Source organism: Schistocerca nitens, chromosome 6, assembly GCF_023898315.1.
Source record: "Schistocerca nitens isolate TAMUIC-IGC-003100 chromosome 6, iqSchNite1.1, whole genome shotgun sequence".
Classification (NCBI taxonomy): Eukaryota; Metazoa; Arthropoda; class Insecta; order Orthoptera; family Acrididae; genus Schistocerca; species Schistocerca nitens.
In genome coordinates, this window is record NC_064619.1 from 28,444,838 (window position 1) to 28,471,098 (window position 26,261).

Genomic DNA, 26,261 nt, shown 5'->3' on the forward strand with positions numbered 1-26,261 from the left:
TAGTCCTCCATTAGAGTCTGTGAATCTGATACAATACTCCAGTATTATGCAGGTACGACGACAGCCTGATAAATATTTACAGATTCGTAGGAAATATTACAATTAACAAGTTCACTTTGACACTGCACTGTTATCCTTTAGGCCAGACGGCACCCACAAAGCGGATACAACGATTCGTGGAGAGCTCAAGCACTGTGCTCGGAACAAAATTAACAGTTCGGAATTTCCGTATGGACGGTGGTTCTCAGAATAAGGTCAAAGGAAACGGGGGAGGAGCGACAGCTTCCTTGCAGCGGCAAGGAATACGCAGGATGGAGCTGACACGCAGCTCACGCGTGGGGTTGTGACAGCACCGGCCGCGGGCAGGAGGCGGTGACAGCGTCACACCGTCACTTCCTCGGTAAAACGATTCTTGTCGTCGAGGTTGATGACGATGGCGTGCGTCCTGGCGTGACCGGACTTGAGGTTGCGGTTGCGTCGTTGGTCCGGACTGGTGGACGCCGCGCCATCGGCGTCCGCGGCGGACCTCCTGGAACCTCGTCGGTGCACCACCGTGGAGGACGGCGCCCCAACGGCGGCGGCGGCGACTGCGGCGGCCGCGGCTGACGAAGACAGCGGGTCCAGGGGCGTCGAGAGCTCCAGCTCGGGGGCGGAGGCCGCGGCCGCCTCCGAGGAAGAGGTGTTGGCGGAGGCGGCGGCAGGGAGCGGAGACGCCGCGGCGGCCGCCGGCACCGACGTGCCGACGAGGCGCTCGGCGACGGCGGCCAGCGCGCTGTTGAGCTGCGGGGGCGGCGAGGCGGCGGAGGCGGCGGGGGCGGCCTCCTCGGGCAGGCCCGGCGACCGCGCCGCCTCTTGCATGGCGGAGATGCGCGCCGCCAGGTGGCGGTTGCCCAGCCGCATGTTCTTCTCCTTGAGCAGTTCCAGCTGCGCGTACACCCGCTGGAACTCCTCCTGTGGACATAGGCATCCCTACTTAGCTGTGATTAAACCCTCTCTATCAACACACCAACTGGCAGGCGCGGACGAAATTCGAGGCCATACACCTGAAATTTGTACCCCTTTTAAGGCGCTCAGTACACCGCAACAAGGTTTTCTGCATATGAGCTAAGACCTCATCCGCTGCTTTTTTCAGTTCAACTTTTAGTAACATATTAAAAACAAAACTGTCACGGACGCAAAGCTATTTTTATTGAAAAGTAACACGTCTCGTTGTTGTTAGGCATCATCAGATTATACAATACTGTCAAATGAAGTACATTATGGCTTATCAATGCTCTACCGCAAACACATTAACCCGTCCGGATGAAAATCCGGTCGTTAGGATAACTAAAAGGAACTGTGGGGACCTTCAAACTGTCATAGGAACAACATCCCAGTTCCGACTACATTTTGTACGACGATCCAATGCCTTCCATCATCTAATGGCTCTGAGCACCATGGGACGTAACATCTGAGGTCATCAGTCCCATAAAACTTAGAACTACTTAAACCTAACTAATCCAAGGACATCGCACACATCCACGCCCTAGGCTGGATTCGAATCTGCGACCGTAGCAGTCGCTCGGTTCCTGACTGAAGCGCCTAGAACCGCTCGGCCAACGGCAGGTGAGAAAAATTGGATATCAAGGCCGAGCACACATCACACCGGTAAATGCCAAATGACGCCTCACCTGGTGTAAGGAGCGTAAACATTGGACGATCGAACAGTGGAAAAACGTTTTGAGTGACGAATCACGGTACACAATGTGGCAATCCGATGGCAGGGTGTGGGTATGGAGAATGTCCGGTGAACATCATTTGCCAGGGCGTGTAGTGCCCAAAGTACAATTCGGAAGCGTTTGTGTTAGGATGTGGTCTTGTTTTCCTTGCAGGGAGCTTGAAGCCTTTGTTGTTTTCCGTGGCACTATCGCAGCAAAGGCTTACATTTATGTTTGAAGCACTTTATTGCTTCCCCTGTTGTAGAGCAATTCGGAGATGGCGACTGCATCTTTAAAAAGTCTGGAGCACCTGTCCAGAATGCACTGCCTATGGCGGAGTGGTTACACGACAGTAACAGTGCTGTAATGGACTGGCCTGCACAGAGTCCTGACCAGAATCCTATAGAACACTTTTCGGATATTTTGGAACGTCGACTTCGTGCCAGGTCTCACCGACCGACATCGATACCTCTCCTCAGTGCAGAATTCTTTGAATAACGGGTTGCCATTTTCCTAGATAACTTCCAGCGCCTGATTGAACGTGTACCTGCGAGAGTGGAAGCTATCATCAAGGCTAAGGGTGGGCCAACACCATATTGAATTCCAGCATTACGGATGGAGGGCGCCACGATCTTCTGTCATTTTCAGCCTGGTATCCGGATACTTTTGATCACATAGTGGTACTTCTGTTACCGCGTCAAGTGCCTGCAACGCCACCAGGTGGCATCCAACGTCGCGGTGAGAAGTGGTCATAATGTTTCGGCTGTGATTACGAAATATAGTCAAATTAAGAACTTGGCAGTATCAGACCACATACAGTATGACGTTACACCCGCTCTGGCTTGAATGCGCATTCTGTTCGGTGTGTGTCATAAGGACAATGTAACTTGTGCTGAAGCAAGCTGGCCCACAACTGTTGTGACCGATCCTCGATATCTTGGATATTGACACAGTGACACGTCAGCGCCCTAGCTGTTCTCGTAGATGTTCTATCCTGACAGGTCTGGTGACCTTGCTGGCTGCTGGAGTACCTCAACACCATACAGAAAGTACATGGAGACACGTGCCATACGTGAACGGGCATTGTTCTCTTGAATAACGGCACGACGCTAGTGTCGTACAGGAGGTAACACAGGATGCTGGATGTTCATGTGGTATCGTTGTGCCGTCAGAGTTCCCACAATTACTAACAATCGTTACCTGAAGTCATGCCCTTTGGCTTTGCATATCGTGAGCCCAGAAGTAACACCACTGTGCCTCTTTCAAAAATGGTTCAAATGGCTCTGAGCACTATGCGACTTAACTTCTGAGGTCATCACTCGCCTAGAACTTAGAACTACTTAAAGCTAACTAACCTAAGGACACCACACACATCCATGCCCGAGGCTGGATTCGAACCTGCGACCGTAGCAGTCGCGCGGTTCCGGACTGAAGCGCCTTTAACCGCACGGCCACACCGGCCGGCTGGGCCTCTTTGAAACATTGGAAAAATGCAACCTCTCCCAGGGTCGCTGTCTTACCCGCGAACTATGGTCTTCCGTGGTAGCGCTGAACCACGATTTATCGCTAGACGCAATGAAACTCCAATCGTCAGCAGTCTGTGTTTCGGTTACGGCACCACTCCAAGCCCAGCCGTTTCGATTTAGGTGTCCCCACTCGGCCTGCTACTAGTGTCCGATAAATGATGCTGGATTGAACAGAATAAGAGCATTCCAGTGAGCCCATTAGAATGTTCACAGTTCTCAGGCGCATATCTGAGGGGGCTACTGTGTGCTTTGTGCATAATATGCTCATCCTTCCTTGAAGTCGACGTCGTCGATTGGAACTTGGACGACACGTTTACCTGCCCTCACGTTGCTATGCAGTCCAGCATAGGCTCACTGTCATATAGGAATGCCCCCAAAATCTGGATAATGTACGATTCGATCCGCCGGGCAAATGGAGACCTATATTTAGTCCAGTTTTGAAGAAAAATAGTCTCGTTCACGAAAATTACAGTTCAATGACGTATTTCGCCTTTTTCGGGCTCCATCAGATTTTCTATGACAACGAAGAATAGAAAATATCAACAGCTATGGGTGTGTTCCTATCATGCACAGGTCAAAATGAAAACGTCAACGAAGCATCAATTTGGAAAGTCAGGAAGCCTATAATGTTAAAGAATTGGAAAATATTGAACATACATGCACGATCTGTGATCAACTGCTTAATCATCAGCTGATTAGTAAAAGTGAGAATTATTTCGTCTTTATGATGTTAATTTTAAAAATATTTAGTTAGCTGACCTTTTGCGGAAAAGAAATTGTTTAATTCTTGTTCATACAGGTGTTCTATCCATTCCTGTTCACGTAGACTATGCTCTCTACTTTTACTGCATTTTATTGAGGCCAGCATTACCTACCATTACATCTTAGAAAGCGCGCGGGGTTCTGGTGCTCCAACTAAATGTTCCTCTCCTAATTTCTATATAGCATATCCCATCATGTTTAGTTATTTTTCAACATATTATTTCTTTATAATGTTTTGTTCAGTAGCCTAGTTTTTAATTTCTACTAGTACAGACGATCACAGTTTTGCAACAGTCGAACCATTCATGTATCTGGGATCAAAACTTTCGAATAAAAATGAGGTGCAGAGGTGAACATGACAAAGGATAATGCATGCGAACCTGGTGTACTACAGCTTAAATCACCGACAGATGTCACGAATTGTATCTCAGGAAAACAAGATAAGGCGATACAAGTGACTTCTGCGACCGGTGATGTTGTTTCGTTGTGAGACATGAGCAAATACACAGACAGTGCACTTGAGAGGAAGCTTTTAAGAAAAATTACTGGCCCGTGGTACAATATAGAAACTGGAATACAGGAAAGAATGCACACTTATGAGCTACATCGGCTGCTTAAGAAATGTGACGTTGAGTGATTGCAAGAAGAAGACTATAGTAAGCAAGACATGCTCTCCAAGCAGAGGGTACTCTCCCTGACAAAGTATTAGTTTATCAGCCAACTGGTAGGTGTGCAAGAGGTCGTCCACGAATGAAGTGGGAAGACGCTATTCTAGTGACCCAGGAAGAAGCAAATCCATCAACCAGCACTGAGGATGCCCGAGAGAGAAGTAAATGGGCAAACGCATGTAATCAGGTTTTGTGATATTACAATTCTATTCAGTCATGATTCGTGGACTGGCTGTGTTGATCATTTCGTTGCGTTTTAGGCTTACGTACTTCTATATTTTTCTATTCTGCCATGCGCCTAATTAGCCTGTTCATGACTAATAACTGATGACGTTGATGACGATCATGATCATATGCTTTATTTAAATGCGTAATTAAAATTAATCAGGCAGGCCATTTGCGTCAGTATCCGCTACTAAGCTGAACAAGGCACCTAGTCCACCGCTTAACTGTTTACAGGCTTGTCTTCAGTTGTGATGGTCAGCCACAGGTCTGTAATTCTGTAAGTGTGGCCCAATGGCTGCGCTGCCCCGGGTGGCGTCATGTGTATATCCAATTAAATGTTTGTACTTCTCATTTTGCCTCTGCTGGCGTATCTCTTCTTCGTTTTTAAAGATTTTCTTATCACTCTTATTTATTGTATAGGTACAGCTTGTTTAGCACGAACTTGACATATGATAATTTCATAGTTTAAAAGCAGACGTAAGTTGACATTTTTACCGCGATCTGTGCATGATAGAACCATACCCACGAGTATTTATATTTTCTTGTCTTTTTTGTTGGAGAAATCGTATGAAGACCTAAAAAGGCTAAACGTGTTTCTAAAATATAAAATTCACAACCAAGACTGTTTTATCTTCAAAATAATCTTTATACAGTTGCTGTACAAGCCAGCCTGAATGAGTGTTGTTGTTGTTGTGGTCTCCAGTCCTGAAACTGGTTTGACGGAGCTCTCCATGCTGCTCTATCTTGTGCAAACTTCTTCATCTCCCAGTACCTACTGCAGCCTACATCCTTCTGAATCTGCTTAGTGTACATCTCTTGATCTCCTTCTACGATTTTTACCCTCCACGCTGCCTTCCAGTAGTTAATTTGTGATCCCTTGATGCCTCAGAACATGTCCTACCAACCGATCCCTTCTTCTAGTCAAGTTGTGCCACAAACTCCTCTTCTCCCCAATTCTATTCAACATCTCATCAGTTATGCGATCTACCCATCTAATCTTCAGCATTCTTCTGTAGGACATCATTTCGAAAGCTTCTATTCTCTTCTTGTCCAAACTATTTATCGTCCATGTTTCACTTCCATACATGGCTACACTCCATACAAATAGTTTCAGAAACGATTTCCTGACACTTAAATCTATACTCGGTGTTAACAATTTTCTCTTCTTCCGAAACGCTTTCCTTGCCATTGCCAGTCTACATTTTATATCCTCTCTACTTCGACCATCATCAGTTATTTTGCTCCCCAAATAGCAAAACTCCTTTACTACTTTAAGTGTCTCATTTCCTAATCTAATTCCCTCAGCATTACCCGAGTTGATTCGACTATATTCCATTATCCTCGGTTTGCTTTTGTTGATTTTCATCTTATATCCTCCTTTCAAGACACTATCCATTCCGTTCAACTGCTCTTCCAAGTCCTTTGCTGTCTCTGAAAATTACAGTGTCATCTGTGAACCTCGAAGTTTTTATTTCTTCTCCGTCGATTTTAATACCTACTCCGAACTTTTCTTTTGTGTCCTTTACTGCTTGACTGAATGAGTGGTAAACGTTTATTACAACGAGGCCGCCCTTCAAACTCTGTCACGTGCTGACTACACTATGCCACACGAGTATGTGCCATTTCAGTCTCCTCCAAAGTGATCACAAAATATCTAATGCCGTTCACACCCCTTTATATGTCCTACCTGGCATGTTTACGTTGTCGTTTTATTTATTTTACGCGTTGCAGCTTAGGAATGATCTCCCTCTTAGTTTCAACATAGATACTATTTTCACGGCATTATAGACCGAGGTGACAAAAGTCGTGTGATAGCGAGATGCACATATACAAATCGCTGTAGTATCGCGCACACAAGATACGAAAGGGCAGTGCTTCGGTGGAGGTGTCTTTTGTACTCAGATGGTTCATGTCAAGAGGTTTCAGGTGTGATTCTGGTCGTTATGACGGGAATTAACAAACTTCAACGCGGAATTGTAGTTGGTGGTGGACGCATGGTGCATTGCGTTTCGGAAATCGGTAGGGAATTCAGTATTCCAAGACCCACAGCGTCAAGAATGTACCGAGAATACGAAATTTCGGGCGTTACCTCATCATAGACAACTCATGGCCTTCACAGCGTTTACGCAGCATTGTCAGTGGTAACACACAAGCAACACCACGTGAAATATCTTCAGAGATCAATGAGTAACGGACAACGAAGGTATCCGTTAGGACATTGCAGCGAAATATGTCATTAATGGGCTATGGCAACAGACGACCTACGCGATTGCCTTTGATAACAACACGACATCGTGGCCACGTCAAATGGTGCAAATGGCTCTGAGCACTATCGGACTTAACCTCTGAGGTCATCAGTCCCCTAGAACTTAGAACTACTTAAACCTAACGAACCTAAGAACATCACACACATCCATGCACTAGGCAGGACTCGAGCCTGCGACCGTAGCGGTCGCGCGGTTCCAGACAGTAGCGACTAGAACCGCTCGGCCATCCCGGCCGGCTGGCCACGCTATCTGGGTCCTAATTTCAGTAAGTAACCGCTGAGGGTAATGCTCGAGCGTGGCGCAAACACATCGAAGTCAGGGACCCAAGTTGCCAACAAGGCACTGTGCAATCTGATGGTGTTCCATCATGTTTTGAGGTGTGTTTAGATGGGTCCTCTGGTCCTCTGGTCCTACTGTACCAATCATTGGCAGAAAATGGTTATGTCCGGCTACTTGGAGACGATTAGGACAGAATTTTTTTGCATGACAATGCGCCATGACAGCGGGCCACAATTGTTCACGATTGCTGTGAAGAACCGGCAACATTAGAGAACCAGCATTTGAGGCTGACTGCAGTACAGTTTTAATGCAGCCAACTTATATTTCGCGGAAAGACCACAAAGATAGGATAAGAGAGATTAGGGCTCGTACAGCGGCATATAGACAGTCATTTTTCCCTCGTTCTGTTTTTGAGTGGAACAGGGAGAGAAGATGCTAGTTGTGGTACGAGGTACCCTCCGCCACGCACCGTATGGTGGATTGCGGAGTATGTATGTACATGTAGGTCCACAGTTAGAGCGAATGATTAGGTCACCCAATTTCCCCGACATGAATCCTATCGAAGACTTATGGGAAATGATCGAGAGGTCGGTTCGTGCACAAAATCCTGCATCGACAACACTTTCACAGTTATGGTAGACTGTAAATGTAGTATGGCTCAATATTTATGTAAAGGACTCCCAACAACTTGTTGACTCAATGCCACATCGAGTTGCTGAGCTACGCCGGACAAAATGAGGTCCGATGCGATAGAAGGACTTTTGTCACTTCAGTATATCGTTCATGTACTATTACTCTAACAAGGACTAAACGTGCTGCAGCATCAATACCTGTAAACTTAAAACAATTACGAAACGAAAATGCTTAAAATTTTCAAAATATGCACTACTGGCCATTAAAACTGCTACACCACAAAGATGACGTGCTACAGACGCGAAATTTAACCGACAGGAAGAAGATGCTGTGATATGCAAATTACTAGCTTTTCAGAACATTCACACAAGGTTGGCGCCGTTGGCGACACCTACAATGTGCTGCCATGAGGAAATCTTCCAAGCGATTTCTCATACACAAACAGCAGTTGACCGGCGTTGCCTGGTGAAACGTTGTTGTGATGCCTCGTGTAAAGAGGAGAAATGCGTCCCATCATGTTTCCGACTTTGATAAATGTCGGATTGTAGCCTATCGCGATTGCGGTTTATCGTATCGCGACACTGCTGTTCGCGTTGGTCTAGATGCAATGACTGTCAGCAGAATATTGAACATGTGGGTTCAGGAGGGGAATACGGAACGCCGTGTTGGATCCCAACGGCCTCGTATCACTAGCAGTCGAGATGACAGGCATCTTATCCACGTGGCTGTAACGGATCGTGCAGCCACGTCTCGATCCTTGAGTCAACAGAGGGGGACGTTTGCAAGACAACAACCATCTGCACAAACAGTTCGACGACGTTCGCAGCAGCATTGACTATCAGCTCGGAGACCATGGCTGCAGTTACCCTTGACGCTGCATCACAGACAAGAGCGCATGCGATGGTGTACTCAACGAGGAACCTGGGTGCACGAATGGCAAAACGTCATTTTTTCTGATGAATCCACTTTCTGTTTGCAGCATAATGATGGTCGCATCCGTGTTTGGCGAAATCGCGATGGACGCACATTGGAAGCGTGTATTCGTCATCGCCATACTGGCCTATCACCCGGCGTGATGGTATGGGGTGCCATTGGTTACACGTCTCGGTCACCTCTTGTTCGCATTGACGGCACTTTGAACAGAGGACGTTACGTTTCAGATGTGTTAGGACCTGTTGCTCTACCATTCATTCGATCCCTGCGAAACCCTATATTTCGGCAGGATAATGCACGACCGCATGTTGCAGGTCCTGTACGGGCCTTTCTGGATACAGAAAGTGTTCGACTGCTGCCTTGGCCAGCACATTCTCCAGATCTCTCACCAATTGAAAACGTCTCGTCAATGGTTGCCGAGCAACTGGTTCGTCACAATACGCCAGTCACTACTCTTGATGAACTGTGGTATCGTGTTGAAGCTGCATGGGCAACTGTACCTGCACACGCCATCCAATCTCTATTTGACTAAATGGCCAGGCGTATCAAGGCCATTATTGCGGCCAGAGGTGGTTGTTGTGGGTACTGATTTCTCAGGATCTATGCAGCCAAATAGGGTGAAAATGTAGTCATATGACAGTTCTAGTATAATATATTTGTCCAATGAATACCCGTTTATCATGTGCATTTCTTCTTGGTGTAGCAATTATAATGGCCAGTAGTGTATATTAATAACAGTAAGGTAGCGAAGAATGTACAATGTGTTACAAAAAGGTACGCTAAACTTTCAGGAAACATTCCTCACCCACAAATAAAGAAAATATGTTATGTGAACATGTGTCCGGAAACGCTTAATTTCCATGTTAGAGCTCATTTTAGTTTCGTTCCACCTAAGCTCAATGGAGCACGTTATCATGATTTCATACGGGATACTCTACCTGTGCTGCTAGAACATGTGCCTTTACAAGTACGACACAACATGTGGTTCATGCACGATTGAGCTCCTGCACATTTCAGTCGAAGTGTTCGTACGCTTCTCAACAACAGACTCGGTGACCGATAGGTTGGTAGAGGCGGACCAATTCCATAGCCTCCACACTCTCCTGACCTCAACCCTCTTGACTTTCATTTATTGGGGCATTTGAAAGCTCTTGTCTACGCAACCCCGGTACCAAATGTAGAGACCCTTCGTGCTCGTATTGTGGACGACTGTGATACAGTACGCCATTCTCCAGGGCTGCATCAGCGCATCAGCGATGCCATGCGACGGAGGGTGGATGCATGTGTCCTCGCTAACGGAGGACATTTTGAACATTTCCTGTAACAAAGTGTTTGAAGTTACGCTGGTACGTTCTGTTGCTGTGTGTTTCCATTCCATGATTAATGTGATTTGAAGAGAAGTAATAAAATGAACTCTAACATGGAAAGTAAGCGTTTCCGGACACCTGTCCACATTACATATTTTCTTTCTTTGTGTGTGATGAATGTTTCCTGAAAGTTTGGCCGTACCTTTTTGTAACACCCTGTATATACAGTGGTACACATGATCAACACTAAACCTCTCTGGTGGTCTTTCTACGTGTTACAGACAACTGCACTAGGGTGCACATGTGTAAGACGAAGCTCCTAGATTCTTCACTTTGCTTGTCAGGCAGTCCATTTACTAATGCCAGACTACAATAGAAACAAACAGTACAATGGAAACAAGCAGTAAAACAAAAACATTAGGGAACTTTACCTAGACATAAATGGGTATACGAAGGGGTTCAAGGCTAGGACAATTGCACTTCGAAGGGATGCCGGGGGAATACTGACAGACCCCAGTGCATTATGAAGTAAATTGAGGGCGTATTTTGAGGATCTATTAAATGTACACCAGGAAGCAGGAAATGAGCAGTGGTACGATTTACATACAGCAGAACCCCAGATACCTGAACCAACATTAAAGGAAGTAAGAGATGCAATGAACAAATTGAAAAACCATAAAGCACCAAGATCAGATTGCATAACAGCAGAAATTGGTGGAAGTAGTTCACAAAGTGATAACTACACTCCTGGAAATGGAAAAAAGAACACATTGACACCGGTGTGTCAGACCCACCATACTTGCTCCGGACACTGCGAGAGGGCTGTACAAGCAATGATCACACGCACGGCACAGCGGACACACCAGGAACCGCGGTGTTGGCCGTCGAATGGCGCTAGCTGCGCAGCATTTGTGCACTGCCGCCGTCAGTGTCAGCCAGTTTGCCGTGGCATACGGAGCTCCATCGCAGTTTTTAACACTGGTAGCATGCCGTATGTGCAGTTGACGGACTTTGAGCGAGGGCGTATAGTGGGCATGCGGGAGGCCGGGTGGACGTACCGCCGAATTGCTCAACACGTGGGGCGTGAGGTCTCCACAGTACATCGATGTTGTCGCCAGTGGTCGGCGGAAGGTGCACGTGCCCGTCGACCTGCGACCGGACCGCAGCGACGCACGGATGCACGCCAAGACCGTAGGATCCTACGCAGTGCCGTAGGGGACCGCACCGCCACTTCCCAGCAAATTAGGGACACTGTTGCTCCTGGGGTATCGGCGAGGACCATTCGCAACCGTCTCCATGAAGCTGGGCTACGGTCCCGCACACCGTTACGCCGTCTTCCGCTCACGCCCCAACATCGTGCAGCCCGCCTCCAGTGGTGTCGCGACAGGGGTGAATGGAGGGACGAATGGAGACGTGTCGTCTTCAGCGATGAGAGTCGCTTCTGCCTTGGTGCCAATGATGGTCGTATGCGTGTTTGGCGCCGTGCACGTGAGCGCCACAATCAGGACTGCATACGACCGAGGCACACAGGGCCAACACCCGGCATCATGGTGTGGGGAGCGATCTCCTACACTGGCCGTACACCACTGGTGATCGTCGAGGGGACACTGAATAGTGCACGGTACATCCAAACCGTCATCGAACCCATCGTTCTACCATTACTAGACCGGCAAGGGAACTTGCTGTTCCAACAGGACAATGCACGTCCGCATGTATCCCGTGCCACCCAACGTGCTCTAGAAGGTGTAAGTCAACTACCCTGGCCAGCAAGATCTCCGGATCTGTCCCCCATTGAGCATGTTTGGGACTGGAGGAAGCATCGTCTCACGCGGTCTGCACGTCCAGCACGAACGCTGGTCCAACTGAGGCGCCAAGTGGAAATGGCATGGCAAGCCGTTGCACAGGACTACATCCAGCATCTCTACGATCGACTCCATGGGAGAATAGCAGCCTGCATTGCTGCGAAAGGTGGATATACACTGTACTAGTGCCGACATTGTGCATGCTCTGTTGCCTGTGTCTATGTGCCTGTGCTTGTCAGTGTGATCATGTGATGTATCTGACCCCAGGAATGTGTCAATAAAGTTTCCCCTTCCTGGGACAATGAATTCACGGTGTTCTTATTTCAATTTCCAGGAGTGTATGTTATGGAACTCTGTGGTGATACCTGAAGAGTGGCAGGAGTCGATTCTGATCCCAATTTTTAAGAAGGGCGCCAGAATGGATTGTAGTAATTATAGAGGGATATCGCTATTACCAATATGTTCTCGAATATTCTGCTAAGCAGGCTAACACCATATGCAGATGAAATTGTGGGGGATTACCAAGCTGGCTTTAGGAGTAACAGATCAACTAAAGACTAAATACTCACCCTTCGTCAAATTTTGGAAAAGAAATGGGAATACAATAAACCAGTTCATAAGCTTTTCATAGATTTTACAAAAAAGCATGTGATTCCGTATTGCAAACAAAATTGTACAGAATTATTTTGGAACTTTGAATACCAAAGAAGTATGTTAGACTTGTAGAAGGGAGTTTGAAAAACACAAAAGGTAGAGTACGCGTGGGGAAATTTGAGTCAGTAGAATTTGTAATAACGAGCGGACTTAAGCAGGGAGATGCCCTGTCTCCGCTACTTTTTAATTTAGTCCTAGAATATATTGTACGAATGGCAGCAGATAATTCAGAGGGTGTGAAGTGAAATGGAAATATGAAGATATTAGGGTATGCAGATGATCTAAACATCATTGGCGATAGGAAAGAATCTGTAACAGCAAATGCGAATGCGATAATCAAGGCTAGTGAAGATGTAGGTGTAAGGCTAAGTGAAGACAAACGTAAGTACCTGGTTGCTACTAGAATGCAACAGCAGTAGGTCAGGAAATGTTAAGAGTTGGAGACATGCAGTGTGAAAAAGTGAACACATTTAAGTATCTAGGCGTGGACATCACTTCGAGAAATGAGATTGAATCCGAAATGAAGAAGAGATTACTGGTGCGAAAGGCGTGCTACTTCTCACTGAGTAGATTACTTTCATCACGGATATTTTTTAGGAATTTAGAGATTAGGATATACAAAACTGTTATTCTACCAGTTATGCTATACGGGTGTGAGACTTGGTCCCTTAATCTGCAAAATGAAAAGCCGTTCAGAGTATTTGAAAACCAAATTTTGAGGAAAATTTTCGGAGCAAAAACGGATGACATTAGCGGAGAGTGGCGAAAACTGCAAAGCGAAGACGTTCACGAACTCTATTCAAGCCCTGACATAATCAGTGTTATTAAATCACGTAGGCTGCGATTGGCGGGCCACGTAGCTCGATTGGATGAGGGCAGGGCAGCGCGCAGAGTACTTGTAGGGCTCTTAGAGGGAAAACGTCCTGTGGGGAGACCGAGGCATAGATGGGGGGACAATGTGAAGGCTGATTTGAGGAGCCTAGGTACTGAAGGTGAATGGAAGGAAATAGCCAAAGATAGGGACTGATGGCGAAAATACGTTGCTGCGGTAATGGACTCTCGAGTCCGGTATGACCAGTGGGTGTGAGTGTGTGTGAGACTACAGTAGAAGAGAGTGATATATTTGCATCTAAGTAAAGGAAGTGAAAATCTTCACGGATGAAGTATGTAACTAATTGGCTACGTAGCGTTAGATAAGAGGATCGCTCACTGGCTTCTGGGCCTCACGGAATTCGGCCGCCGACGCGCAGAGAAGGCCCCTTGTCGGAGCAGAGCAGGCATTTAAGTGCAGCAGACAGAGAGAGAGAGAGGGAGAGAGAGAGAGTGAGGGGGGGGGTCGAGAGACAGAGGGAGGCTCAGGAAGAGGCTGGGACGAGGCGGCCCTTCATGAGACTCCGCTGCTTCCGCAGAGCCGCCGATAACAAGCGCCGCCCGCGGCCAGGGGGCGGACGCCCCCCACCCCCACCCCCACCCACACCCAGCCACGCAGCCCGCTCCTTTGCATGCCCGTCCATCCCCCGCGGGAAATCTGCTAGCGGCCACTCGGGCCTCAAGAAAGAGAGACTCCGAGTGGCGGCGGACTCGTAGGCGATGCGGCCACCGCCACTGATTCCCGGTGTCACTGTCACCCTCCCCACCTCTTCCTCCCCCCCCCCCCCCCCACCGACACTGCCACACTGGCCTGCAGTCGATCCGCGGCACGCTTTCTGAACGGCTTGCCGACAAATGCGCGGTCCAACAGGACGCATATCCTTCTGCTCCGACACCCTCCTCACGTAAATGCAGTAGCACATATTCCCAGCCACAAAGACCATCCTAGAGGATCCGGAGCAGACACTGCGTGTATATGAATCTTCAGCTTTGGCGGCGCAAAGACTGTTCCATTAAGTTTCGGGTGTGCAGCCGCAAGAAATTTCCTTCTTCTTCTAATATTTCGGCTGTATAACGTTCAGCCATCTTCAGAGTGAGCCGTAAGACTGCCGCTCCAGTGCTCGCTTCGTCCCCCTATACTCGTGTACCGCGCGACTGCGCATGCGGCCACAGATGCAAATGCGCCAGAGACGTTGGTCGGCGGCAGAGACGTGCATAATGCGCGAGTACAAAGGTTCTCCTTCCAGAATCTCTACAACTTATTGAAAGAAGTTTTGACAAAGAGATTTCAGCTTTATTTAAACATGTTCTATCCTCTACATATTTCTTATTTAACGACGAATTTTTTGAACAGACGGACGGAGTCGCCATGGGTAGTCCCTTATCCCCTCTGGTGGCCAATTTATTTATGGAGGACTTCGAGGAGAAAGCGCTTGAATCTGCTGACTTGAAACCCACGGTATTCTGGAGGTATGTTGATGACACCTTTGTAGTTTGGCCCCATGGTGATGACAACTTGCAAGATTTCTTAAGACATCTGAACTCCCCCCACGATCAAATAAAGTTCACATTGGAAATTGAAAAGGAGGGATGCCTTCCATTCTTGGATGTTTTGGTTCGGCGCAGAGAGGATGGCACTTTGGGACATGAAGTGTATAGGAAGCCGACACACACCCATCTGTATTTACGTGCAAATAGCTGCCACCATCCTGCCCAGACAATGAATGTTCTCCGAACTTTTACTCACAGATCGCATATTATTTCCGACGAAAGCAGTCTGCAAGATGAACTTTCGCACTTACAAAGATTGTTTGAAGACAATGGGTACTCTCCACAATAAATACAGAGGGCACTGAAAAATGAAACCGAAACAGGCCACAAAGAAAGCAGAAGAAGATGAAAAAACCTTTAAATCGATGGCCTTTCTGCCATATGTGGGTAGCCTCTCATCAAAAATAGGACGCATTCTCGGCAGATACAAAGTAAAAGTTATTTTTCGTCCTCCACCCAAGACAGCTGCACTCGTGGGCTCCGTCAAAGATGATTTGCTGCTCCGAATATCTGGAGTTTACAAAATTCCATGTGAATGTGGCCTTTCATACATCGGACAAACAACTCGTACTGTCCAAGAAAGATGTACAGAACACCAGAGGTACACACGACTTTTACAACCTAACATATCGGCAGTGGCAGAGCACTGTATTGATAATGGTCACAGTATGTTGTATGACAACGTCGAAATTTTGGGAACTACATCATCCTTTTGGGACTCGATAGTGAAGGAGGCAATTGAAATTCGCTTGACGACGAATTTAATTAATAGAGATAGTGGTTTCAATCTTGATAAATCATGGAATCCGGCACTTGCTGTAATAAACTCGCAAAGATGTCGTCACAGTGCAGCTCACAATGATACATCGATATGCCAACACAGATCAACTGCGGAGTCATAGATACAACTCGCGCATTATGCACGTCTCTATCGCCGACCAACGTCTCTGGCGCATTTGTATCTGTGGCCGCATGCGCAGTCGCGCGGTACACGAGTAAAAAGGGACGAAGCGAGCACTGGAGCGGCAGTTTTGCGGCTCACTCTGAAGATGGCTGAACGCTATACAGCCGAAATATTAGAAGAAGAAGGAGATTTCTTGCGGCTGCACACCCGAAACTTAATGCAACTGCGTGTATATTTTACCCAACACGCAGCTATCCCTCATCTCGATTTAGGAGAGCCAATTTCTTTCACAATCTGAAACCATATGAGTACAGGGAAGTACCCATATTTTTCATTAACAGCTTAAGTGGACACTGCATTTTGAATCGGACGTTGTCCCATTTAAATCCACATTTGGCGAAACTAAATTCGATTTTCTACACTATGTCTCTAAACTACTGTAACCAAGAAATGATTTGTAATACGTGAAATTTTATATAGTAAAAGCATTGCAGAGGGCAACTCCAGGAGGCAATTACTTCTTATGACTGATTAAGTATGCTTTTCAGCAGTAAAAGCTAATATATATCACTTACATTTGTTAACTAAAAGAAAAATGCAATGTCTATGTGAACACTGGCCACTTACTGTTCTGTTCGCTTTCTTCTGGGGAAATAATAGCTGTTGTGAATACATGGAACTGTCGCTGTAAATGACCACTGATCAAATACAAACGTACAGGTACAGACTCGCTGTACATATGTAGCACACTGGAGTAACGAATGAAGAAACAAATTAATCGATATGGAAAAAAAATGTGACACTCATAGGGGACAGAGGCTACTGGCCCATATCTCTAGGTAACATTAGTGTGAACCATCCTCAGATTGGAAGTAACAAACTTCCTTAATTTGCTCTCATTCTGTGACATAAGTGTTGTCGTTTTCAGTTGCTCCATACGGCAATGAGAATAGGGGTGCCTAATTCTGGTGTACAGGGGTTTCCACCATATGCTGTCCAAAATTTTTGTTTTAATGTTGTGTCACTTCGTCGCTGCATATGGTTGCGAGATAGATAACAACCAATAAACCTGTGTATTATTCGGTGGATTGTAAATGATACAAAAGTGGCTTTGAAATAGTAACACTGTGTTGTAAATCACAAGTTTTATAAACTGAAATTGAAGATACAAATCGAATTGTTTACTTTTGAATACATTATGGGAGTGACAGTGATCAATGTGTTACAACTATTTACTATTAAAAACAGTCTTGATCACAATTTATCTATCAATACTTTTTTAATAGTAAGTAAATCGAATTGTGTTGGTTATTTACTGAAACAAGCACTTTTTTATGCATTGTCTTAGCACTTGGTTTGATGGCGTCGTGGTAGTATCATGACCACATGGGATTCGAAATGTGTATGGAGCAGGATACATAACAGTGTCAGGACTGAATTCAGAGTACGTGTGTGGTTGGTGAAAGAGGAAATATGGTAAATATGGTAACATTTAGTTTAGGACCATGCAAGGTTAGTTGACTGGGGACAAGAATAAATACTGTGTTCCACCTACTGTTCTGACGAGTGCTATTTGAGGTGGGTTTTTTTCCGTCATTCTTGCTAAATGGCCTTCCGGGTTCAACATCCTCGTCTTCAAGACTTCGAGGATGTTGCGATGTTCGTATAGCTTTCTTGATTCTTCACTTTCTTTAACTCTCCATTACATGTTAATTTCATCTTATATTGAAAGGTTTCTGTTGGATTCCTTTCATGTTAATTTCTTAAATCTGTTGTCATTTACGGCATAAATTCCTCTTCTACATTTACTGTGGTGTTTATGACTATCTGGGAGGAGACTGAGCAGTGAAACGTGTTACTTTTACACATAGATAAGAACGATCTGTCACACTACTACACTTTAAAACACAGTTTTTATGTAATTCATGTCACACAGTCTCATACGGAACCTACATCCGCTTTCTTTTATATACTGTATATGATAAAATACTGTCATCCCCCTTCCCTTCTGTGTGAGAGGATGAATGAGCAAATGTATTTGTAGTTGCATGCTGGATGGTAGCAGACAAGCCTGTTTGCTAGAGAACAGTAGGACCAACGTCGGAACAGGTGGGTACGCTTTCTAAAAGCAGAGAGGTTTCGATTCTTAGTATGGTCCTGTCCGTCCCTTGTCATGTTGGTATAGGAACTGCCTCTCTGGTCACTTCCGTTTGTATTTGGGAAGCACGCTCGGTAGGAGCGCAGGGCAGTCGGTCCGCGGCGAGCGGCTGAAGTGGTAAGATTTCCGGCTATGCGCGTGTCTGCTAAGTCCGTAGGACAATGGATTTCTTAAGTTCAGCCTAACTGTAAATTTAATCACCTTTATTTCAGGTTTAGCTCTAAAATATCTAATGTTATCTTAAATTGCAACGCAGTGTAATTCGGGTGTGAAGTTCAGAATAATATTCCGGTAGTTGCTTTGTCACTACTTTGTGAGTAAAGCGGAACCACGTGTTGATCCGCTGCTTTCAGTGCTACTATCTATCTATTAATATTCTATATCTGTCAGTATAAATGAGGATCTTTTACTATAGTATGCGTGCTGTATGAATATTTTAAGATAGGAGAACTCTGAGAAAGGAATGAGTAAGTTTGGAATCTTGAAAACAGGATGCGATAATACGATTGTTTTACCAATGGCTTTCCAATATGCGCCAATATGTTAATATTGATGATATATCTTTTTTGTTCTTTATAGATGAGTATGTAAAGCTATGTCTGTGGATTTCGTAAGCAGATTCATTCCCTTCAAGGTGAAAGAAGAGTTGTGGCCCTGAAATAGTATTATGACAGTCAAATGACGAGCAGTTTTCCAGCAAATGGAGAATGGATCGGAAATATGGATCCTTTTTGTAGTCTTGACTGATGTTGAGCCAGAGCCTGAAAAATTATTCTGCTTTAATACTTGTCCTAGAAAAGCGACGGTTACGTGTTTTGCTGATGCTGTGAGCATTACAGCTTACTGTTTTCGCTGGTGTGGGATGCACTGCAACCTATATGGTTTGTACTGAGGAAATTTCCCTCTTGAAGGTAGAGGAAGATTAAATAATTTTGATTATGGGACAGAAGGAAAGCTTGGTTTAAGAATAGAGGAGACCACAATTTTGCCATTCATGAGAAATGAATCCAGAATAACCACCACAGGCGAAATAACTGATTTAGAAGCGAAACGTAACTTAAAGAAGGGATGAAATTGTCTTACTGTTTTATGTATAAACATATGAGTATGATAAATGTATAATTGCGAGTCACTTATCAGGTGTATCAACTGGTATAAATGTTTTGGCGTGTAAATAACCATTGTTCTTTTTACTGTGTATGTTTAAGGAAAGTTTCTTCATATTTATCATGTGACAAGACGTATGCCGTGTCAAGAAGAGGACGAATTAGAACAATGTTGTAGTGGTATAAACGCTGTGATGAAGTAGCATTGAAGTAGCTTGTTGGATTAACTAGTAGTGGATTGAAGTAGAATTTTGAGTAATACATGTTTATGGGTAGATAGTTTGTAGTATAGACAACAGGTATGCATGTGTGTGTGTGTGTGTGTGTGTGTGTGTGTGTAAATAACATGTGAACCCTATGCTGTCCTGACCTATACTTGCACAAGGCATACTCCTATTCATTTTAGTGAATTAATAAGTAGCATCTGATTTATTAAAACGCAAGTGAACCACATTAGTGATGTGGATTTAGATATTATATGGTCAGTTCATTTAATTTTTATTTTTGTACTGTCAAGTGATTTCACTTTTATTTTTTATATTGTCAAGACATTTAACTTATATTTTTATATTGTCGATTAATCTAACTTTTTTATTTAAAAAAAATTAAGTCTCACTTTTGTTCTTAAAAATTGTGAAAGAAAATACTAAGTGGTATTATGTATGACATTTTGTAATCACATAACTATGATGAACAATTTCTGTGAATGCAGTTGAGAACGTGAAAGCGAACTGGCTAAACTCTTACAAGACAACGGGAGCAGCCGGACTAGTTGTAAACCGGCGGGTTTCCCAGCTGGACACACTGTCAACCGGGCCACTTCGGGAGCGTGGTCACAACAAAAGAAGGGTACGGGACAAACACTTTCCCTTGTGCCCGGAGCTAATGGCCGGCCGCACCAAGGCGACCCTCCGTGGAGGCGATGACCTGAGATGGCCGAGCGGTCCACCACACGAAAATCCATCTGGCAACGAACCACACGCATGCGACCGTGACGAGACGGCCGCGGTGAAACGACAAAAGACAGGGGATAAAGGGGCGTGGAGCCTTTTGACAGGTACTGTCCATAGAAACTTGCAGACGTCAACGACGCCTATCGACATTTCCTGACGGGTGCCTACTGTTAAACGACAGTAAAACATGGTTCGATGTTCTCTGGTCGCTAAGGGTGGCACAAAGAAGAGCCAGTAAGTGTCATCCTTGCCCAGGAATATCAAACCGGCGAGCCAATTGAGGATAACTCAAGAATGTAACAACACAAGGGGCGTGGAGTCTTTTGACACATAGTGTCCAGAGAAACTGGCAGACTTCAACGACGCCTATCAACATTTCCTGGCGGATGCCCACAGTCAAGCGACAGTAAATCATAGTTCGATGTTCTCTGGTAGCTAAGGGTGGCACAAAGAAGAGCCATTAAGTGTCATCCTTGCCCGGGCATATCAACCTGGCGTGTCAAACGAGGATACCGCATGAATTTGACAACACAAACATGGAACCAAATTGAGATGTACGTGACACGGGCCACCTAGAGAAACTTCATGCGAGGGCAGAGACGGCGGGATTGCACGCAACAGATGGACAATAAAACCCTGCTGACAGCTGCGGTGACGAACACCCCCCCCCCTTCCCTTATATAGACTAACTCTTGTATTTTGCAGGTGTTCTATTTATTGTTTTTTTTTTAGACTTTGACTCTTGTATTTTGCAGGTGTTTTATTTATTGGTGTTTTTTTTTTTAGATGTTGACTATTGTACTTTCAGAGCTGTTTTATTGATCAGTGTTTGTTCTTGTGTGATGTATTAGATATGTGGTATTTTGTTTCGTAAATTCATCCCTGTGGCATTGCTTCGTTTATCAGTCAGATAGCTATTCATTCTCATTGGACTGTGATCGATTAGCCTTTGCATGGACATGTTTATTGTGAGGAACCCCTTAAGGGTAGCAATCACATAATAAATTGTAGTTTCAGTATAATGACACAGTGATCATTGTTTGCTGACTAACTGAAATATAGTAGAGTGATTAAATTAGTGCCACAAAGGTATTTTAATTCTACAAATTATTAGTTTTATAAGATATAGAACTTTTTTGCGATAACCACTTTGTAAAACATGTTTTTTCTATCGTCATTTTACTTGCTTTTGCGGATTGTGCATTGTAATATTCTGCTTTATAATACTGATGTTATTTTTATATTTTTTTTAAACTTGCTGTGGCACCTTTGCTATTTTCATAGATTTTAGTTGTTAACAATTACTCATAAATTTTCCTGTGATCAGTTGGCTCTTGCAATGGGCAAATACTGGTGCACTCCATAAGGGTAACAACCAGAAATTGTTTTCATATTAATGACACAGGGACCACTGTTTTTACTTGCTGACCGAATTAGGTCTACACTATCTTTTAAATAGGTGTCACAGATTGTTTTTTTTTTTCTCTTTGAAATTGGTATATTCTAAAGATGTGTTGAAATTATTGTGTTTTAGCAAGTATCTGGTGACCTTTTGCCTTTTTTTTTACATTTTTGGTGTAAGTTCGGTGTGAGAAGCCTGCTTGGGAATGTCCTAGCATGGCCAGAAAATTCCCTGCACAGTATTTTCCCGGTGCGTTGGGGTTATGAAAGGTTTCTGTTGGATTCCTTTCATGTTAATTTCTTAAATCTGTTGTCATTTACGGCATAAATTCCTCTTCTAAATTTACTGTGGTGTTTCTGACTATCTGGGAGGAGACTGAGCAGTGAAATGTGTTACTTTTACACATAAACAAGAACTATCTGTCACACTATTACACTTTAAAACACAGTTTATATGTAATTCATGTCACACAGTCTCATACAGACCCTACATCCGCTTTCTTTTATATACTGTATATGATAAAGTACTGTCATCCCCCTTCCCTTCTGTGTGAGAGGATGAATGAGCAAATGTATTTGTAGTTGCATGCTGGATGGTAGCAGACAAGCCTGTCTGCTAGAGAACAGTAGGGCCAGCGTCGGAACAGATAGCTACGCTTTCTAAAAGCAGAGAGGTTTCACACAAACGAATTTTGTAGTAGCACTAAGCGATATTTTCTTTAAGATTTTCATGATACTTAAAAGAGTTACGTTCGAAGTTGCTATATGGACATATATTTTTATTTCCGCTCTAGTGTTGTTGCTAAAAAGACGTCCTGAGCAGTGATAGAGTTAACCATCATGAAAGTTAATCCATCTATAATCTGTTGACGCCGACCTCCATAGGGAGAAACCATCGTCATAACAAAATACGCGAAATCAGAGATCGTATGGAAAGATATTGGTATTCGTTTGTTTCCAGCACTGTCCGAGAGCGGAATAATAAAGAACTACTGTGAAGGTGGTTCGAGGAACCATCTGCCAGGCACATAAGTGTAATTTGCAGAGTATGCTTGTAGACGTAGATGTAGATGAAAGAAATTTTTTACTTATGACTTTTTTCATTGACATGTAATCGTGTTTTCTAAGAGATTTTATAATAATATTGTATTTTTCTGATTAGTTCTGTTTTGGGACTACTTACTAAAGGTACATCTCCGTAGGCATTTCAAGTAATGTTCACCTCCTCGATTTGGATCGCTTGTGGATTAGTTATACTAAATTCTTCTAAGCCGAGATTTTTTTAAATAGGTGAAATAGCGTCCCCTTGTCTCTGTTTTGAGAACCACACAGATGTCGTTACATGACAAAGTGTCTTATATGCAGAATTTAATTGATCTGATTAGCTTTGATGATATGTCAATTCTTCATACACATATCAAAAATAGTTTTGCATCACCTCGGTTCCCAGAAGTCCGGAAGATAGACGTTGACTTAGGATATTGTATCACAGACACAGTGTCTTTGACTGTTCAGAAATGTCACTAAAGCCGCCCAAAGATGTAAACAACCATGCATGAGCAGCGCCTATTAGACGGAGGAGGTCCGACAGCCGAGCAGTTCCAGTCATTCCACTAGGAAGGAAGTACACGGCTCGTGCTGTCTGTAGTTAAATCATGCCTGGACGGTCAATACTGCGGTTCGATCGCGTCTGCGTCGTTACTTTGCGCCAGGAAGGGCTCTCAACAACGAAAGTGTTCAGGCGTCTCAAAGTGAACCAAAGCTACGTTGTTCGGACAAGGAGGAGGTACAGAGAGACAGAAACTATCGATTACATGCCTCGCTCAGGCCACCCAGGGCTACTACTGCAGTCGATGACCGCTGCCTACGGATTATGGCTCGAAGGAACCCCGACAGCAACGCCATCATGTTGAAGAATGATTTTCGTGCAGACACAGACTCAAACTGTGCGCAACAGGGTGCATTATGCTCAACTTCACTCCCGATGCCCATGGCGAGGTCCATCTTTGCAACAACGACATCATGCAGCGCGGTACCGATGGGACAAACAACTTGCGGAATGGACTGCTCAGGATTGTCATTACGTTCTCTTCACCGAAGAGTGTCGGATGTGGCTTCAACTAGACAGTCGTCCGAGGCGTGTTTGGATGCAGCCCGGTCAGGCTGAACGCCTTAGACACACTGTCCAACGAGTGCAGCAAGGTGGAGGTTCCCTGATGTTTTGGGGGGACATAATGTGGGGCGACGTACGTCGCTGGTGGTTATGGAAGACGCCATGATGTCTGTACCGTACGTGAATGCCATACTCCGACCGATAGTTAAACCAAATCGGCAGTATATTGGCGAGGCATTCGTTCTCGTGGATGACAATTCTTGCCGCCATCGTGCACATCTTGTGAATGACTTCCTTTGGGATAACGACATCGCTCGACTAGAGTGGCCAGTATGTTCTCTAGGCATTGAATTTATCGAACATGCCTGAGACAGATTGAAAAGGGCTGTTTATGGACGACGAGACCCATAAGCCACTCTGCGGGATCTATGCCGAATCGCCGTTGAGGAGTGGGACAACCTGTACCAACAGTGCCTTGATGAACTTGTGGATAGTATGCCACGACGAAAACAGGCATTCATCACTGCAAGAAGACGGTATTAGAGTTACCGTTGTTTACAGAAATCTGGACGACCACCTCTGAAGGTCTCGTTGTATAGTGGTATAAGAATCAATGTGTGGTTTTCACGAGCATTAAAAAGGGTGTAAATGATGTTTATGTTGATCTCTATTCCAATTTTCTGTGCAGGTCCTGGAACTCCCGCATCCGAGGTGATGCAAAACCTTTTTTTTTTTTTTTACTTGTGTATTTTTTAGTGTCTGTCAGCGTATACTATCACGAGCCTTTGAGAAAACTAGAAATGACATGTTGACATCTACACTGAATTCACACACCTTCTCAATTATTGGTCTTTACGACCTAATGTGTATATGTTTCAACGGAAACAGCGTTGGTAGTAACCAATTAGTTCTTCAGTTAGAAGGCTCGGTCTGTTTAATAGGCACATGGATAGGATTTTATGGTAACATCGAGTAAAGTACTTCCGGTGTATTTACCATACACCAGGCGATAATTTTTGTTAAATACAATGGATACAATTGCGGTCTTCTAGTCTGTAGGTATAGTGTATGTCATCCAAATTGTTTCTATTAATGTCTCTATTTCGAATACCATCTGCGGTCGTTCAGAATCTAACAACTCAGCACATATCTGGTCTTCACCACAAACTTATTATTATTTAATTTCTTTATTACTTGCTGTATTTCATTTACAGATGACTTGTACACTGCATCAGATTTTTCAAATTTACTCTAAGACTCTGGGTCAGTGGATTTGAGTAGCAGTGAGAAGTATGTTCCCATCATTTCTGTATGTCAGTATTGTTTGTTAGTATTTTTCCCTGCTGATCCTTTATAATCTGCTCTGTTTCAGAAAACTTACGAAATATTTTTTTTAAATTTTCTCATTTATCTGACTTGTTCCATAATGCTTGAAATCATCCTGTGCTTCTCTTATCATATTGTTGTAGTATTCCTGGTCGTGTTGTCTTAGGATGCGTTGTGTTTGCTGCCGGTTTTTATCTCTCCCTTTCAGCGTCGTATTGTTCATTTCTTGAATTCAACTTTTCCTCGTATTTCTCCTCTCCAGCGCAAATTCTTGGACTTTATATGTTAAACCAAATTTTGCTTGGTCGTTTTCATTTTCTTATAACTATGGAAGTTACTTCTTACTGTTCTTACTTTCGACATTTGGTTGCTCCCTAATGGCCAGTTAAGCTTTTGCTAGGTACTCTTAATTGCTTTGATGACGTTTTATTTTGTACTTCCTTCCACCGGATCTCCTATGTTGTGTTTGTCATTCTATTTCCATTTAGTTCCCCTTGAGTTCCGTTCTTGTTTTGGATGTAATTAAGACACGGTTAATGTCCTAATCTGTCTCCACAAAGCTTCTGACAATTTTAATACTGTTTTGGAATCTATTTTGGATACCTGCATGGTAAATCTGATTCAATGCTTCTCCGTCCGGCGATATTTATGTCCAGAAATGACGCGTTTGCCTTGAAATTTTTTGCTGCTTAGCGTGAGAGTATTTGTCATTGCAAAATTAATAACTTGATTTATGAATGTAGAACCCGGTTCCACATTCGAGAAGTTACCTGCAGTCTCTGTATTTGTCCGTCTCCTCTTTTGAGTAAGCCCATTCAATGCCATCTTGTTCATTGGAGAGCTCCCAATTGCGTCCTCTGTGTTTCCCGTTCGTTTACTAGTATTTGTGCACTTCTAGGGCGGTGTAGGCTTTTGATACTACAAGAATTAGAAGAGAAAAATTTCTTGTAACTTTGCCAACATTTGCTCCAGTATATACCAGTTGATCAAAAAGTCAGTACAAATTTGAAAACTTAATGAACCACAGAATAATGTACATAGAGAGGTAAAAATTTACGCATATGCTTGGAATGACATAGGGTTTCAATAGAATAAAAAAAATGAACAACAAAGTATTGCTAGACGC

The 26,261-nt window shown here is 44.3% G+C and overlaps 1 protein-coding gene across 1 annotated transcript in view; it reads right to left on the reverse strand.

Moving 5' to 3' along the window:
- Positions 1 to 381: 381 nt before the first annotated feature.
- Positions 382 to 26,261, reverse strand: part of LOC126262729 (probable G-protein coupled receptor CG31760) — a 682,895-nt gene continuing 657,015 nt past the window's right edge. Inside the window, exons 11-12 of the mRNA XM_049959532.1 lie at positions 834 to 951; positions 382 to 587 (exon numbers count right to left, since the gene is read on the reverse strand). Coding sequence (XP_049815489.1) covers positions 382 to 587; positions 834 to 951 — 324 coding nt within the window. The remainder of the gene's footprint in view (positions 588 to 833; positions 952 to 26,261) is intronic.